The 16806-nt window shown below is 42.0% G+C and overlaps 1 protein-coding gene across 1 annotated transcript in view; it reads left to right on the plus strand.

Annotated features, from left to right (window-relative positions):
* Window positions 1-16806, plus strand: part of LOC127638895 (uncharacterized) — a 61992-nt gene that overhangs the window by 6298 nt on the left and 38888 nt on the right. Inside the window, exons 3-7 of the mRNA XM_052120625.1 lie at window positions 2653-2719; window positions 2797-2878; window positions 13043-13180; window positions 14777-14912; window positions 15095-15238. Of these exons, the coding sequence (XP_051976585.1) occupies window positions 2653-2719; window positions 2797-2878; window positions 13043-13180; window positions 14777-14912; window positions 15095-15238 (567 nt within the window). The remainder of the gene's footprint in view (window positions 1-2652; window positions 2720-2796; window positions 2879-13042; window positions 13181-14776; window positions 14913-15094; window positions 15239-16806) is intronic.

Here is a 16806-nt window from a genome sequence, read left to right on the forward strand (position 1 = left end):
TGTATCGATGTAGTAACACTAGGGGTCACCCTTGGGAGCCCCAAATACCTCTGATAAAAGGAGCTGGCTCACAACCACTCATTCAGGTTTTGTGCTGAGGAGCCGAGACAGGGTCTCAGCCGTTTAAGCTGGTAGTTCAGTGTTGTTGCAGGAGGGACAAAACATCTTGTTCCCTCCATCAGGGAACGGAGGTTATGGAAGTAACCAGGACATTCCCTATCTGTCACTTACTCGATGTTGTGTCGATGTAGTTACACTATGGGTCCCTATACAAAATGCCACAACAAGCTGAACTGTGTTACGTGGACTGGCGGTGCGAGACGGACAAACCACTGTGCCCATCATTGAGACTGAGTCTAACTCAAACCTGAGAAAAGAGATGCTCTGAACCGGGGAGAGCTTGCTCTTTTCCCAGTTGATCCGAAGCCCCAACCGGCTGAGATGCCTGAGCACCAGGTCCCTGTGTGCACACAACAAGTCTTAAGAGTGAGCTAGAATCAGCCAGTCCTACCGATAGTTGAGGATGTGGATGCCCACTTCCCTTAATGGGGCAAGGGCTGCCCTTGTGACTTTGGTCCCTGGCTCTCAAAGGCAAACCGCAGAAAGGGCATGTGCCGAGGTAAAACCAAGATGTGGAAGTACGCGTCCTTCAGGTCTACAGCCGCGAACCAATCCTGATGCTGAACCCTCGCTAAAATGTGTTTCTGCATCAGCAACTTGAACTGAGTGCAAGGTCTGGTTCAGTACTCACAGGTCCAAGATTGGCCGCAATCCACCGCCTTTCTTGGGTACGATGACGTAAAGGCTGTAGAACCCCTTCATCTCAGCTGGAGGGACAGGCTCTATTGCGTGCTTCCACAGAAGGGTCGTGATCTCCGCACGCAGTGCGGCATTCTCACCTATACTGAGGTAAAACAGACCCGCTGAACCCAGTCGGGCACCTGGTGAACTGAATCGCATAGCTGAGTCGAATGGTCCTGGTCAGTTATCGCAATGGGTTGGGGAGCACAAGCCATGACCCCATGCGGTGGGCTAGTGGAACCAAGAGAAGAATAGCGTAGGACGTACTGGTGGAAGGGGCCTCGCGGCGGGGTAGAGTCGGAGCCGCCACGTTGAGGGTGCTCGAACCCAGAATTCATGGCCGTGCTGAGTCTAGAGACATCAGAGCCGTTGTCATCACCGCATGGGGCAGGATATGTTGAATAGCCTCAATCTGCTTCTTAACCGCCGAGAACTGCTGGGCAAAGTTCTCAACGGTGTCGCCGAATAGGCCAACCTGGGAGATGGGGGCATCAAGTAACTGTACCTTGTCAGCCTTGCTCATCTCCCCCAAGTTGAGCCATAGGTGGTGCTCCTTGACCACCAGGGTGGGAACTGCCTGCTCGAGAGTCTGCACCATGACCTTCCACACCTGGAAGGTGAGATCGGTCGCCGAGTGCAGCTCCTGAAATAATCCCGGGTCAGAACTACCCTTGTGCAGATCTCTAAGCACCTAGGATTGGTGCACCTGCAGAAGAGCCATGGCGTGCAGTGCAGAGGCGGCATGCCCAGCAGCACTGTAAGCCTTTGCCGCCAGTGATAACGTAAGCCTACAGGCCCTGAACGGGAGTCTCACACGGTTCCACCAGGTGGTGGCGTTTTGCGGGCAAAGGTGCACCACAACCGATTACCACCTGGCAGCCCCACCATTGAGGGTAGTGAGAGCAGAGGAGCTCAGACATTGGGTACAGGCAGTAAAAGGTGACTTGCATGAACTTGTGAGCTCCTCATGCACCTCCAGGAAGAAAGGGACCGGGGTGGGGCATGGCCGTGAGATCGCAGATTCGCCCTGAGACGAGTCGTCAATCTCATCGAGCATCCTCGGGAATGGGAGATCCAAGAGGGGTTACCCGGCAGAGCAGCTTCCATTGCGGTCCCCCAATTGATCCCAGTGCTAACCGACATGGCCTCACACCCGTAGGTAGAAGGACAGAGGTGGGGAGTCTTTGGAGTGGCTTTCCCTCTGACAAAGGAAAGCCCCCACCACAACATTGCCATGGTCATGTTCTTGCAGTGAGAACATGACCCGTTCACAAATGCTGTCTCCACATGGGCAGCGCCCAAACACATGAGGCAATGATCGTGGCTGTTGGAAGCCGAGAGGAATTATTCACAGATGGAAAAGCATCTTTAAAAAGACGCTCTCCATCAGTGAGTGGTTGCGAGCCAGCTCCTTTTATACCCTTTTCTGGTGTTTGGGGCTCCCAAGGGCGATCCCTAGTGTCATTACATTGACACAACGTCGAGTGAGTGACAGATAGGGAACAAGTATTTGGGAAATTGCCCTTTTGACTAAACTTTATAGCTACTGAGATAACGCCCTTGTGACAACTAACCTCAGTCTCCCCCTTCAGATGACGCTTCTGTGTCTCCTTTGCAGTGTAAAGAAGACGCTGTCTCTCATTTGGAACATAAATTGAACATATCTCTCTTTTTTCAGCTACCCCACATTGAAACTTCTTGCCCAAATGCGGCCAGATATTCCCATTTATGTTGGAGACACCTCACGGCCGGTGTTCTGGTAAACAAACTTCTAGAGGAACTAATAGATTTTGAGTATTTTGCCACGTGGGCACGAGTGGAAAAAGAAATTGTGTTCCAATTTTCTGGCAGGTATCTGGGGAAAAGTGGCGTGAATTTAACAAACATCAAAGTCGTGCCGTTTGGTGTATGGCAGAATGTACGTAAATCTCCTTGACTCTTTAATAACTCTCACGCTCTGTATTTGTCATGATATTGAGTGTTTTTTTATTCAAGGTCGATGAAAACCTGCGATTTATGATTCTAATGGACGGAGTTCATCCTGAGATGGATACCTGCGTAATCGTGGAGTATAAAGGTATTTCATTTTGTCAAAAGTGTTCTTTGACCATGTTTTGTCTGTGAAACATACAGAAGAAATCTCATATTTCAATCTCACTGAATTCAATCTTAACTTAATCATCTACACACACAGTTCAAACATGTGTTTAATGACAGGCTCATAGTTTACAAGCCATGTGCAATCATTAATCAATTAATATCATGTGCAGCTGATCTTGTTCACTGTTAATAGAAAGAGGTTTGGTAGCATGTTGCAGCTAAATCTGATTACTGTGACCATACAGATTACATGTAAATCAACCTGTCAAATGTCACAGGTTGTCAAGTCACATTTCAGATCTCTATTATAGTTTTGGCATTCCTATTAACAACACTGAATTAAAGTTCAAGTTCAGATCTGGCAATGATGGCAAAGATATTGTTTGTTTGCAAAGTGTAAAAGTGCATTTCAACACTGTACACGGCCTATTTGTGTCTATAACAACTTTAATAGTTCACCTAAAAATGTATGTTCTATATTATTTACTCATTATTAACCTCATGTTGTTCCAAACCCGTATAACTTCCTGCTTTTCTTTTATCACCACTCTTTTATATACAATGACATACAAATGTTCACCATAACAAGCTTCAAAATGGAGAAAAAGCACCATAACAGATGTAAAAAAGTAGTTTGTACGGTTTGTGCTCTATATTACAAGTCTTCTGAAGCCATACGATAGCGTTAGCTCACAAATCTAAACTTAAGAATCGTGTTTGATTAAAATACAGATGTGATATAATAATAATTGGTCATTGACGTCAAACCTGCCTTAAAAAATGTAAGTCAATCATGTGCCAAATCATATACTCTGAACCCTCTTTCAAGGTCACATGATACTGAACACAGTCGATTGCACAAGACCAAACAATGGACGTCTCCCACACGGTGTCGACGTTATGATGAGTGACTTTGCCGGTGGCGCATCTGGATTTCCAATGACATTTCATGGCGGCAAATACACAGGTGAGTTACACAGGTGTGATTCTTTAAAAAGAAAACAATGGGGACTAAAGTGGGACAGACAAACCGCTCCCAAAGTCTGAGACCACATTGAAAATCTGGGATTTTTTCATTTAAGCCTGGATATAAACAAGGCGATAATATTTGAAAGCAAAGAAATGGGGTAAAATGAAGAACCTTTTAATTCTGTGCTGATCAAAATGCACACTTGTGCAACATGATTACATAGTTAAGAGTTGGGTTTTTGGGTGATAATGTAGGGTTAATTAGAAATGCATTCCTGTTGACTGTGTAACTGGTTTTATTTTACTGTATACAATTATGTAAAGCCCTAACCAATTAAAAATGAACTTTTGAGTGAGATCAGGAGCCGCTGCATTTTTCCAAAACCAGCTCTACTGGTGGTGCTGTTTTGACAACCGACATTAAATGCAGAATGAACTCAAGGAAGAAATCCTGAACCAGCAGTGAGGATGTAAAATTAATTTATCTAATTTTATCTAAATAAAAATAAAAATAAAATCCTTATATGGTTCTCTTAACAAATACATAATAATGCTACATCACTGCTTGCATTGCCTTTACAAAAATCAAATGTACATAAACAAGTATATGCAGTATGAGTGGCAGTGTCGAATACCTGTAATCAGTATTGTTTTAACCATTGATATGACTTTATTTTTTACACTTTTTAATTCTAATCATCCTTCAGACTGGTTCTACACGATAATACTGGCAGCAGGCGAACTGAAATAGTTTGAGGTGTCTTGAAAGTTTTCAAATAAAAAAAAATATCATTGCTATTGCAGCTTGTATAGAAATCTGTTTAAATTGTTCGATCTGCACATTAGAAAAAAACTGCTTTCTTGTCTTTTGTTTTGCAATTTCATACGTGATGAGCAGATGGACGACCAGCTGAAAGGGGCTTTGCTCCATCTTCCATATCAGGGTAACATGACTTGTCGATTAGCGCCACCTGTTGTAAAGGCGTGAATGTGCAAACGGGCGATCATTTGCCTCGCTTTTTATATAAATGGGCCATTTGTCAGCGATTCTTTTCAGCATTATTGCATCGCCTCTGGTGTGCAAAGGCCTTAAAACTATGATTTTGGAGCCACCCTGTGGATAATTCCAACCTCAAAATGGTTAACATCACTTCCAGCTTCGGCCACTGGGGACAGTGATTCAAATTTTGTTAAGCAGAGACTGGTTTCAGCGGCAGAGCTTTTGACATATTGTTACCAAATTCACAGCCGATCAGTATGATTTGTGATATTGACCATGTTCACTCCTTTGTAAAGAAGGTTGGATTTCCTTGCTTCCGCAGAGGTGTTCTTCATGACCTCTTGAGTGCTTGCTGTCATTAAAGCAAAAGGGGACATGCCAAATTGTGTATTTTACCTATGTCACTGAAATTGTTATGCTGATAATTTGCCATGAAAATTTTGGTATTAAATTGGAAAAACTCTTTCACTAGTGGTCTCAGACTTTTGACCCGACTTTAGTTTCTTAAGTAAAAGTATGGGGTTAAAATTACTTTCAAACACACGGCTGTCTGGTATCATGATTCTACTGGGTTTCTTTTCTCCCTTTGACAGAAAGCTGGAAGAGTGATTTCATTAAGAACGAAAGGAAGAAACTGTTAAACTATAAGACGCAGCTGGTGAATTCCCTACAGCCCAAGATCTACTGTCCATTCGCTGGTTACTTCACTGAAGCTCACCCTTCAGACAGGTCCATTTAAAGTCTTTGCCATGAGAAATTCATCATAATGCTTAGCTCATGTATGCCATATCACATTATTTAACAAAGGTAAAGTGATTTTTATCCATTAAGGCATAGAGTAAACATTCTTCCATGTTAAAAAAAAATCGATGATGATGTAACTGGAACATTTGAATGTGTGAACTAACAGGTACATAAAGGAGACAAACATCAAGAACAATCCAGTAGACCTGAACGAATCCATAAGGAAGAGATGCCCAAATACCTTAACCTGGACTCCTTTACCTGGTTCAGTGTTGGATTTGGCCCTCGCTCTGGCTGACAAATCCAACAGGTCCATTCTGATGACTTTGAATTAGCTTTAGCATGTAGCATGAATGCACTAATATAAGTAGAGCATGTAAACATCGGTATGTAGCATGTGTAAATGTTTATGTTGCACAAATGCAATAGTATAGGCCTATGTAGAGGATGCGAGAATTAGTATGTAGCATGTAAGCATGTTTATGTAGCATGCATTTATTAGCATGTAGCATGATAGCTTAATGCTGCTTTTAAGTTGATTTAAATTGATAAATTACACAGATAAAGCACCTAATGTAAATTGTCTGCTGATCATTTTGCACAAAAGTGAGTCTTGACTTTATCGGCAGGTAGAAAATATTTTTAAAAAATCACCAATTTTTTCTGACGTGAATGTAAACATTGGACTTGAAGGCAGCATTTGAGTGTAGCATTTGTAGCATGCAATAATGTCCATCAGTTCTTGTTACTTTCTGCTATTATTTCCATCTGTTACTTTATTAAAATGATTTTCTTTTCTGGTTTTAATACCACAATCGTAGGAAGGCCATTACTGAACCGCCAAATGGTTCAAAGATCTATAAGGACAGTTGAGACTTTGACTTGTATTTGGATGAGCTGAATTCACCACAGACTGTGATAGCTGTGGGTGAGAAACATTCACATTCATGGGTGAGATCAATAAGTCCATTTATACTCTAAATCTTCAGATGTGAAAGTGATACTAAACAGTCATCACATGTGACTTTCAGATGTGAAAATGAAGATTTGGAGTAAAAAATGACTTCAGTATTGATCTGTTTCTCACCCACACCTATCATATCACTTCTGAAGACATGGATTTAGCCACTGGAATCTTATGGATTACTTTTATGCTCATGTGATTTATTTTGGAGCTTCAAAGCTCTGGCCAACATTCGCTCGCATTGAATGGACCTACAAAGCTTATATATTCTGATATATGAGCTTGTGCACAGCAAAAAGAACAAATTCATGCACATCTGTGGTCTCATGAGGGTGAGTAAATGATGAGAGAAATTTCATTTTTGGATGAACTATCCCTTTTATTATTATCTCTTACCCAGGAGGCGGGGTTGACCACCAGCTGGCGGAACAGCTGGAAGGGCAGTGTCTCCCTCCAGAGAATGGGGCTGGGGGAGTAGGTCAGTCTGGATGGCGCCCGGGCCTGAATCGGGTGGGGAGCAGTGTGACGAGGAGGAGGGCGTGGGCGGGCCATGAGGGTGCACGGTTGGTGCTGAGTCAACTGATCAGCGGGAGAGTGAGATAAAGGGAAGCCATAGACGCCAGTTCGAGATAGAGAGTGACGCATCTGGCCGCTGTGTGTGTATGTCTTATGTTAAATGTTGTTTAAGTTGAGTTTGTCATTAAAAGTTTTGTTTATTGCTCAGCCGGTTCCAGACTCCTCCTCACCCATCCCCTACCCGTTACAATGTTACACCTTATTACATCCGCAGTCACCATTCACTTTTATTGTACGGAAAAAAGGTGCAATAAAAGTGAATGGAGACTAACATACTGCCTTACATCTTACAGTCATTAAAATAAAACTATGTCTATGTGTCTATGCAAAGTTATATATAATATTTCTATTGGGGAGGCTTAATATAAAACACACACACACACACACACACACACACACACACACACACACACACACACACACACACAAAGGCATAATTCAGAAGCAATGGGTATTGTAATGGACATCACAAATAACTCTTAAAATATTCCAAACCAGGGCAGTCAATTGTTTAAAATGTTGTAATTAATTACAACATGCTGATTAATGAATTTGATTAATTGCAATTAATAGCATATATCAATATTTGCCAAGGCCCCAAAATAAAGATAATTCAATATAACTAATACATAATAAATACATTTTTTGACTTTTTCACTTGTTTTGAATATAAAAACTAAAAATACACATTAAAAATACATTCTCTGAAAAAACGAAATATCTTATGCAGTGTTGTTTCTAAAACAAGATCAATCAAAAAAAATTATTATCAAAAATAAGATTTTTGTCCTAATATCAAAGGAAAACTAGAAAAAAGGAAATTATGATCCAAAGTGAATTTTCTTGGTACAAAAATATGATCGTGTCTGGTAACATGTTCATGTAAAATGGCTAAAAATAGAATTTTTTGCTTAGCGTAAAGTTGACAATTTACACAATTTATTTCAATTTCTTCTGCTCCAAACTTACTTCTCTGTCTGCTCGTATTCACAGGGGGTTATGTGGGGAAAACCTGATGCACACTGAAAAATGGCAGATATTAAAGGGGTCATGACATGGTTTTTTTTATCGTATTATTATGTTCCCTTAGGTGCAATTATAGTATTAATATATTTTTTTTTAAGAAAAACTTTTAAAATCTAGTGATTTATGACCTTTTCCCACCCTGTTTCTCATCCTCTGATTCAAACAGTCTGTTTTGGGGGCGTTTTCCATTTAAGACTTCAGTGTTAACGCCCACTGTTATGATTGGCTAACGTCAGTGCCTATGTATCAATTATTGACGCCTCCAGCCAGAACAATATGCAAGTAAACTAAGTAAAAACACTGTGATTATTCATAATGAATGAAATTGCGCTTTAAAAAGTAGTTTAAAGTTTAAAATAGATTACTTACAGTTTGCGTCGTCGTTGTTCCCAGAATAGTCGGCACGGACTTATCTTTGAGCAACAGTTTTCTGGCAAAGCCAGCATCATATTGAGATTTGTTCTCAAAACAGTCATCCTTAAAATGTACAGAACAAACGCTTAAGTTAACACTGCCGTGACTGGAACGTCCGCAAAAAATAAACTGCATCCATTTTTCCCTGACGTCTGGATCTTTCGGCAGCTTATTCAGAGGTTTTGTTTGACCGCAGCCAGGAACAGCACATCTGTGTGGCATCGTAATTTTCCTGTGCACAAGTAGTCTCTGTCAGAGCTCGCTGTCCATCGACTGAACACTTGTGAGGCGACGGCGATACTGAAATGAGCGTAGCTGTCTTGCGCTTAAAGCGTAGTTATCTTGTGCTGGAGGCGGTCATATGCAAACGCTGTTACGTCACTTCTAACCGACACATCACTTCTAACCATGAATCCAGAACGAGCTGTATTTTGAGCTTGATTAAATAAATGATTCGTTTAGAATGGGGAGGACGTCTTAAAATATTAAACTTGCAGGACGTTTTAATGATACAAAGACCTCTTATATACCAAAAGATCAAGGCAAATTTGGTTTCTCATGTCATGACCCCTTTAATGATTAAAAGTAAAAAAAATTATAGATATGTGATGCAAAGAAAGCTAGCAGGCTACAAACAAAGTGTCAAACACTTAATGTATGCCAGTTTGGTTTTATTTTATAGCAAAAACATGAAAATATACATTTCATTTTAGAGGACAGAATTCCCCAAAATTCCTGGTTACTTTCGTAACCTCCGTTTCCTGATGGAGGGAACGAGACATTGTATCGATGTAGTAACACTAGGGGTCACCCTTGGGAGCCCCAAATACCTCTGATAAAAGGAGCTGGCTCACAACCACTCATTCAGGTTTTGTGCTGAGGAGCCGAGACAGGGTCTCAGCCATTTAAGCTGGTAGTAGGGACCAGGACATTCCCTATCTGTCACTTACTCGATGTTGTGTCGATGTAGTTACACTATGGGTCCCTATACAAAATGCCACAACAAGCTGAACTGTGTTACGTGGACTGGCGGTGCGAGACGGAAAAACCACTGTGCCCATCATTGAGACTGAGTCTAGCTCAAACCTGAGAAAAGAGATGCTCTGAACCGGGGAGAGCTTGCTCTTTTCCCAGTTGATCCGAAGCCCCAACCGGCTGAGATGCCTGAGCATCAGGTCCCTGTGTGCACACAACAAGTCTTAAGAGTGAGCTAGAATCAGCCAGTCCTACCGATAGTTGAGGATGTGGATGCCCACTTCCCTTAATGGGGCAAGGGCTGCCCTTGTGACTATGGTCCCTGGCTCTCAAAGGCAAACCGCAGAAAGGGCATGTGCCGAGGTAAAACCAAGATGTGGAAGTACGCGTCCTTCAGGTCTACAGCCGCGAACCAATCCTGATGCTGAACCCTCGCTAAAATGTGTTTCTGCATCAGCAACTTGAACGGGAGTCTGTGCAAGGCCTGGTTCAGTACTCACAGGTCCAAGACTGGCCGCAACCCAACGCCTTTCTTGGGTACGATGAAGTAAAGGCTGTAGAACCCCTTCATCTCAGCTGGAGGGACAGGCTCTATTGCGTGCTTCCGCAGAAGGGTCGTGATCTCCGCACGCAGGGCGGCATTCTCACCTATACTGAGGTAAAACAGACCCGCTGAACCCAGTCGGGCACCTGGTGAACTGAATCGCATAGCTGAGTCGAATGGTCCTGGTCAGTTATCGCAATGGGTTGGGGAGCACAAGCCATGACCCCATGCGGTGGGCTAGTGGAACCAAGAGAAGAATAGCGTAGGACGTACTGGTGGAAGGGGCCTCGCGGCGGGGTAGAGCCGAGCCGCCACGTTGAGGGTGCTCGAACCCCGAATTCATGGCCGTGCTGAGTCTAGAGACATCAGAGCCGTTGTCATCACCGCATGGGGCAGGATATGTTGAATAGCCTCAATCTGCTTCTTAACCGCCGAGAACTGCTGGGCAAAGTTCTCAACGGTGTCGCCGAATAGGCCAACCTGGGAGACGGGGCGTCAAGTAACTGTACCTTGTCAGCCTTGCTCATCTCCCCCATGTTGAGCCATAGGTGGTGTTCCTTGACCACCAGGGTGGGAACTGCCTGCTCGAGAGTCTGCACCATGACCTTCGACACCTGGAAGGTGAGATCGGTCGCCGAGTGCAGCTCCTGAAATAATCCCGGGTCAGAACTACCCTTGTGCAGATCTCTAAGCACCTAGGATTGGTGCACCTGCAGAAGAGCCATGGTGTGCAGTGCAGAGGCGGCATGCCCAGCAGCACTGTAAGCCTTTGCCGCCAGTGATAAGCCTACAGGCCCTGAACGGGAGTCTCACACGGTTCCACCAGGTGGTGGCGTTTTGCGGGCAAAGGTGCACCACAACCGATTACCACCTGGCAGCCCCACCATCGAGGGTAGTGAGAGCGGAGGAGCTCAGACATTGGGTACAGGCAGTAAAAGGTGCCTTGCATGAACTTGTTAGCTCCTCATGCACCTCCAGGAAGAAAGGGACCGGGTGGGGCATGGCCGTGAGATCGCAGATTCAGCCCTGAGACGCAGTCGTCAATCTCATCGAGCATCCTCGGAATGGGAGATCCAAGAGGGGTTACCCAGCAGAGCAGCTTCCATTGCGGTCCCCCAATTGATCCCAGTGCTAACCGACATGGCCTTACACCCGTAGGTAGAAGGACAGAGGTGGGGAGCCGCTGGAGTGGCTTTCCCTCTGACAAAGGAAAGCCGCCACCGCAACATTGCCATGGTCATGTTCTTGCAGTGAGAACATGACCCGTTCACAAATGCTGTCTCCACATGGGCAGCGCCCAAACACATGAGGCAATGATCGTGGCTGTTGGAAGCCGAGAGGAATTATTCACAGATGGAAAGGCATCTTTAAAAAGACGCTCTCCATCAGTGAGTGGTTGCGAGCCAGCTCCTTTTATACCCTTTTCTGGTGTTTGGGGCTCCCAAGGGCGATCCCTAGTGTCATTACATTGACACAACGTCGAGTGAGTGACAGATAGGGAACAAGTATTTGGGAAATTGCCCTTTTGACTAACCTTTATAGCTACTGAGATAACGCCCTTGTGACAACTAACCTCAGTCTCCCCCTTCAGATGATGCTTCTGTGTCTCCTTTGCAGTGTAAAGAAGACGCTGTCTCTCATTTGGAACATAAATTGAACATATCTCTCTTTTTTCAGCTACCCCACATTGAAACTTCTTGCCCAAAAGCGGCCAGATATTCCCATTTATGTTGGAGACACCTCACGGCCGGTGTTCTGGTAAACAAACTTCTAGAGGAATTAATAGATTTTGAGTATTTTGCCACGTGGGCACGAGTGGAAAAACAAATTGTGTTCCAATTTTCTGGCAGGTATCTGGGGAAAAGTGGCGTGAATTTAACAAACATCAAAGTCGTGCCGCTTTGGTGTATGGCAGAATGTACGTAAATCTCCTTGACTCTTTAATAACTCTCACGCTCTGTATTTGTCATGATATTGAGTGTTTTTTTATTCAAGGTCGATGAAAACCTGCGATTTATGATTCTAATGGACGGAGTTCATCCTGAGATGGATACCTGCGTAATCGTGGAGTATAAAGGTATTTCATTTTGTCAAAAGTGTTCTTTGACCATGTTTTGTCTGTGAAACATACAGAAGAAATCTCATATTTCAATCTCACTGAATTCAATCTTAACTTAATCATCTACACACACAGTTCAAACATGTGTTTAATGACAGGCTCATAGTTTACAAGCCATGTGCAATCATTAATCAATTAATATCATGTGCAGCTGATCTTGTTCACTGTTAATAGAAAGAGGTTTGGTAGCATGTTGCAGCTAAATCTGATTACTGTGACCATACAGATTACATGTAAATCAACCTGTCAAATGTCACAGGTTGTCAAGTCACATTTCAGATCTCTATTATAGTTTTGTCATTCCTATTAACAACACTGAATTAAAGTTCAAGTTCAGATCTGGCAATGATGGCAAAGATATTGTTTGTTTGCAAAGTGTAAAAGTGCATTTCAACACTGTACACGGCCTATTTGTGTCTATAACAACTTTAATAGTTCACCTAAAAATGTATGTTCTATATTATTTACTCATTATTAACCTCATGTTGTTCCAAACCCGTATAACTTCCTGCTTTTCTTTTATCACCACTCTTTTATATACAATGACATACAAATGTTCACCATAACAAGCTTCAAAATGGAGAAAAAGCACCATAACAGATGTAAAAAAGTAGTTTGTACGGTTTGTGCTCTATATTACAAGTCTTCTGAAGCCATACGATAGCGTTAGCTCACAAATCTAAACTTGAGAATCGTGTTTGATTAAAATACACATGTGATATAATAATAATTGGTCATTGACGTCAAACCTGCCTTAAAAAATGTAAGTTAATCATGTGCCAAATCACATACTCTGAACCCTCTTCCAAGGTCACATGATACTGAACACAGTCGATTGCACAAGACCAAACAACGGACGTCTCCCACACGGTGTCGACGTTATGATGAGTGACTTTGCCGGTGGCGCATCTGGATTTCCAATGACATTTCATGGCGTCAAATACACAGGTGAGTTACACAGGTGTGATTCTTTAAAAAGAAAACAATGGGGACTAAAGTGGGACAGACAAACCGCTCCCAAAGTCTGAGACCACATTGAAAATCTGGGATTTTTTCATTTAAGCCTGGATATAAACAAGGCGATAATATTTGAAAGCAAAGAAATGGGGTAAAATGAAGAACCTTTTAATTCTGTGTTGATCAAAATGCACACTTGTGCAACATGATTACATAGTTAAGAGTTGGGTTTTTGGGTGATAATGTAGGGTTAATTAGAAATGCATTCCTGTTGACTGTGTAACTGGTTTTATTTTACTGTATACAATTATGTAAAGCCCTAACCAATTAAAAATGAACTTTTGAGTGAGATCAGGAGCCGCTGCATTTACCAAAACCAGCTCTACTGGTGGTGCTGTTTTGACAACCGACATTAAATGCAGAATGAACTCAAGGAAGAAATCCTGAACCAGCAGTGAGGATGTAAAATTAATTTATCTAATTTTATCTAAATAAAAATAAAAATAAAATCCTTATATGGTTCTCTTAACAAATACATAATAATGCTACATCACTGCTTGCATTGCCTTTACAAAAATCAAATGTACATAAACAAGTATATGCAGTATGAGTGGCAGTGTCGAATACCTGTAATCAGTATTGTTTTAACCATTGATATTACTTTATTTTTTACACTTTTTAATTCTAATCATCCTTCAGACTGGTTCTACACGATAATACTGGCAGCAGGCGAACTGAAATAGTTTGAGGTGTCTTGAAAGTTTTCAAATAAAAAAAAATATCATTGCTATTGCAGCTTGTATAGAAATCTGTTTAAATTGTTCGATCTGCACATTAGAAAAAAACTGCTTTCTTGTCTTTTGTTTTGCAATTTCATACGTGATGAGCAGATGGACGACCAGCTGAAAGGGGCTTTGCTCCATCTTCCATATCAGGGTAACATGGCTTGTCGATTAGCGCCACCTGTTGTAAAGGCGTGAATGTGCAAACGGGCGATCATTTGCCTCGCTTTTTATATAAATGGGCCATTTGTCAGCGATTCTTTTCGCATTATTGCATCGCCTCTGGTGTGCAAAGGCCTTAAAACTATGATTTTGGAGCCACCCTGTGGATAATTCCAACCTCAAAATGGTTAACATCACTTCCAGCTTCAGCCACTGGGGACAGTGATTCAAATTTTGTTAAGCAGAGACTGGTTTCAGCGGCAGAGCTTTTGACATATTGTTACCAAATTCACAGCGCGATCAGTATGATTTGTGATATTGACCATGTTCACTCCTTTGTAAAGAAGGTTGGATTTCCTTGCTTCCGCAGAGGTGTTCTTCATGACCGCTTGAGTGCATGCTGTCATTAAAGCAAAAGGGGGACATGCCAAATAGTGTATTTTACCTATGTCACTGAAATTGTTATGCTGATAATTTGCCATGAAAATTTTGGTATTAAATTGGAAAAACTCTTTCACTAGTGGTCTCAGACCTTTGAACCTACTTTAGTTTCTTAAGTAAAAGTATGGGGTTAAAATTACTTTCAAACACACGGCTGTCTGGTATCATGATTCTACTGGGTTTCTTTTTCTCCCTTTGACAGAAAGCTGGAAGAGTGATTTCATTAAGAACGAAAGGAAGAAACTGTTAAACTATAAGACGCAGCTGGTGAATTCCCTACAGCCCAAGATCTACTGTCCATTCGCTGGTTACTTCACTGAAGCTCACCCTTCAGACAGGTCCATTTAAAGTCTTTGCCATGAGAAATTCATCATAATGCTTAGCTCATGTATGCCATATCACATTATTTAACAAAGGTAAAGTGATTTTTATCCATTAAGGCATAGAGTAAACATTCTTCCATGTTAAAAAAAAAATCGATGATGATGTAACTGGAACATTTAAATGTGTGAACTAACAGGTACATAAAGGAGACAAACATCAAGAACAATCCAGTAGACCTGAACGAATCCATAAGGAAGAGATGCCCAAATACCTTAACCTGGACTCCTTTACCTGGTTCAGTGTTGGATTTGGCCCTCGCTCTGGCTGACAAATCCAACAGGTCCGTTCTGATGGCTTTGAATTAGCTTTAGCATGTAGCATGAATGCACTAATATAAGTAGAGCATGTAAACATTGGTATGTAGCATGTGTAAATATTTATGTTGCACAAATGCAATAGTATAGGCCTATGTAGAGGATGCGAGAATTAGTATGTAGCATGTAAGCATGTTTATGTAGCATGCATTTATAAGCATGTAGCATGATAGCTTAATGCTGCTTTTAAGTTGACTTAAATTGATAAATTACACAGATAAAGCACCTAATGTAAATTGTCTGCTGATCATTTTGCACAAAAGTGAGTCTTGACTTTATCGGCAGGTAGAAAATATTTTTAAAAAAATCACCAATTTTTTCTGACGTGAATGTAAACATTGGACTTGAAGGCAGCATTTGAGTGTAGCATTTGTAGCATGCAATAATGTCCATCAGTTCTTGTTACTTTCTGCTATTATTTCCATCTGTTACTTTATTAAAATGATTTTCATTTCTGGTTTTAATACCACAATCGTAGGAAGGCCATTACTGAACCGCCAAATGGTTCAAAGATCTATAAGGACAGTTGGGACATTGACTTGTATTTGGATGAGCTGAATTCACCACAGACTGTGATAGCTGTGGGTGAGAAACATTCACATTCATGGGTGAGATCAATAAGTCCATTTATACTCTAAATCTTCAGATGTGAAAGTGATACTAAACAGTCATCACATGTGAATTTCAGATGTGAAAATGAAGATTTGGAGTAAAAAATGACTTCAGTATTGATCTGTTTCTCACCCATACCTATCATATCACTTCTGAAGACATGGATTTAGCCACTGGAATCTTATGGATTACTTTTATGCTCATGTGATTTATTTTGGAGCTTCAAAGCTCTGGCCAACATTCGCTCGCATTGAATGGACCTACAAAGCTTATATATTCTGATATATGAGCTTGTGCACAGCAAAAAGAACAAATTCATGCACATCTGTGGTCTCATGAGGGTGAGTAAATGATGAGAGAAATTTCATTTTTGGATGAACTATCCCTTTTATTATTATCTCTTACCCAGGAGGCGGGGTTGACCACCAGCTGGCGGAACAGCTGGAAGGGCAGTGTCTCCCCTCCAGAGAATGGGGCTGGGGGGGGAGTAGGTCAGTCTGGATGGCGCCCGGGCCTGAATCGGGTGGGGGAGCAGTGTGACGAGGAGGAGGGCATGGGCGGGCCATGAGGGTGCACGGTTGGTGCTGAGTCAACTGATCAGCGGGAGAGTGAGATAAAGGGAAGCCATAGACGCCAGTTCGAGATAGAGAGTGACGCATGTGGCCGCTGTGTGTGTATGTCTTATGTTAAATGTTGTTTAAGTTGAGTTTGTCATTAAAAGTTTTGTTTATTGCTCAGCCGGTTCCAGACTCCTCCTCACCCATCCCCTACCCGTTACAATGTTACACCTTATTACATCCGCAGTCACCATTCACTTTTATTGTACGGAAAAAAGGTGCAATAAAAGTGAATGGAGACTAACATACTGCCTTACATCTTACAGTCATTAAAATAAAACTATGTCTATGTGTCTATGCAAAGT

Source organism: Xyrauchen texanus, chromosome 47 (genome assembly GCF_025860055.1).
Source record: "Xyrauchen texanus isolate HMW12.3.18 chromosome 47, RBS_HiC_50CHRs, whole genome shotgun sequence".
NCBI lineage: Eukaryota > Metazoa > Chordata > Actinopteri > Cypriniformes > Catostomidae > Xyrauchen > Xyrauchen texanus.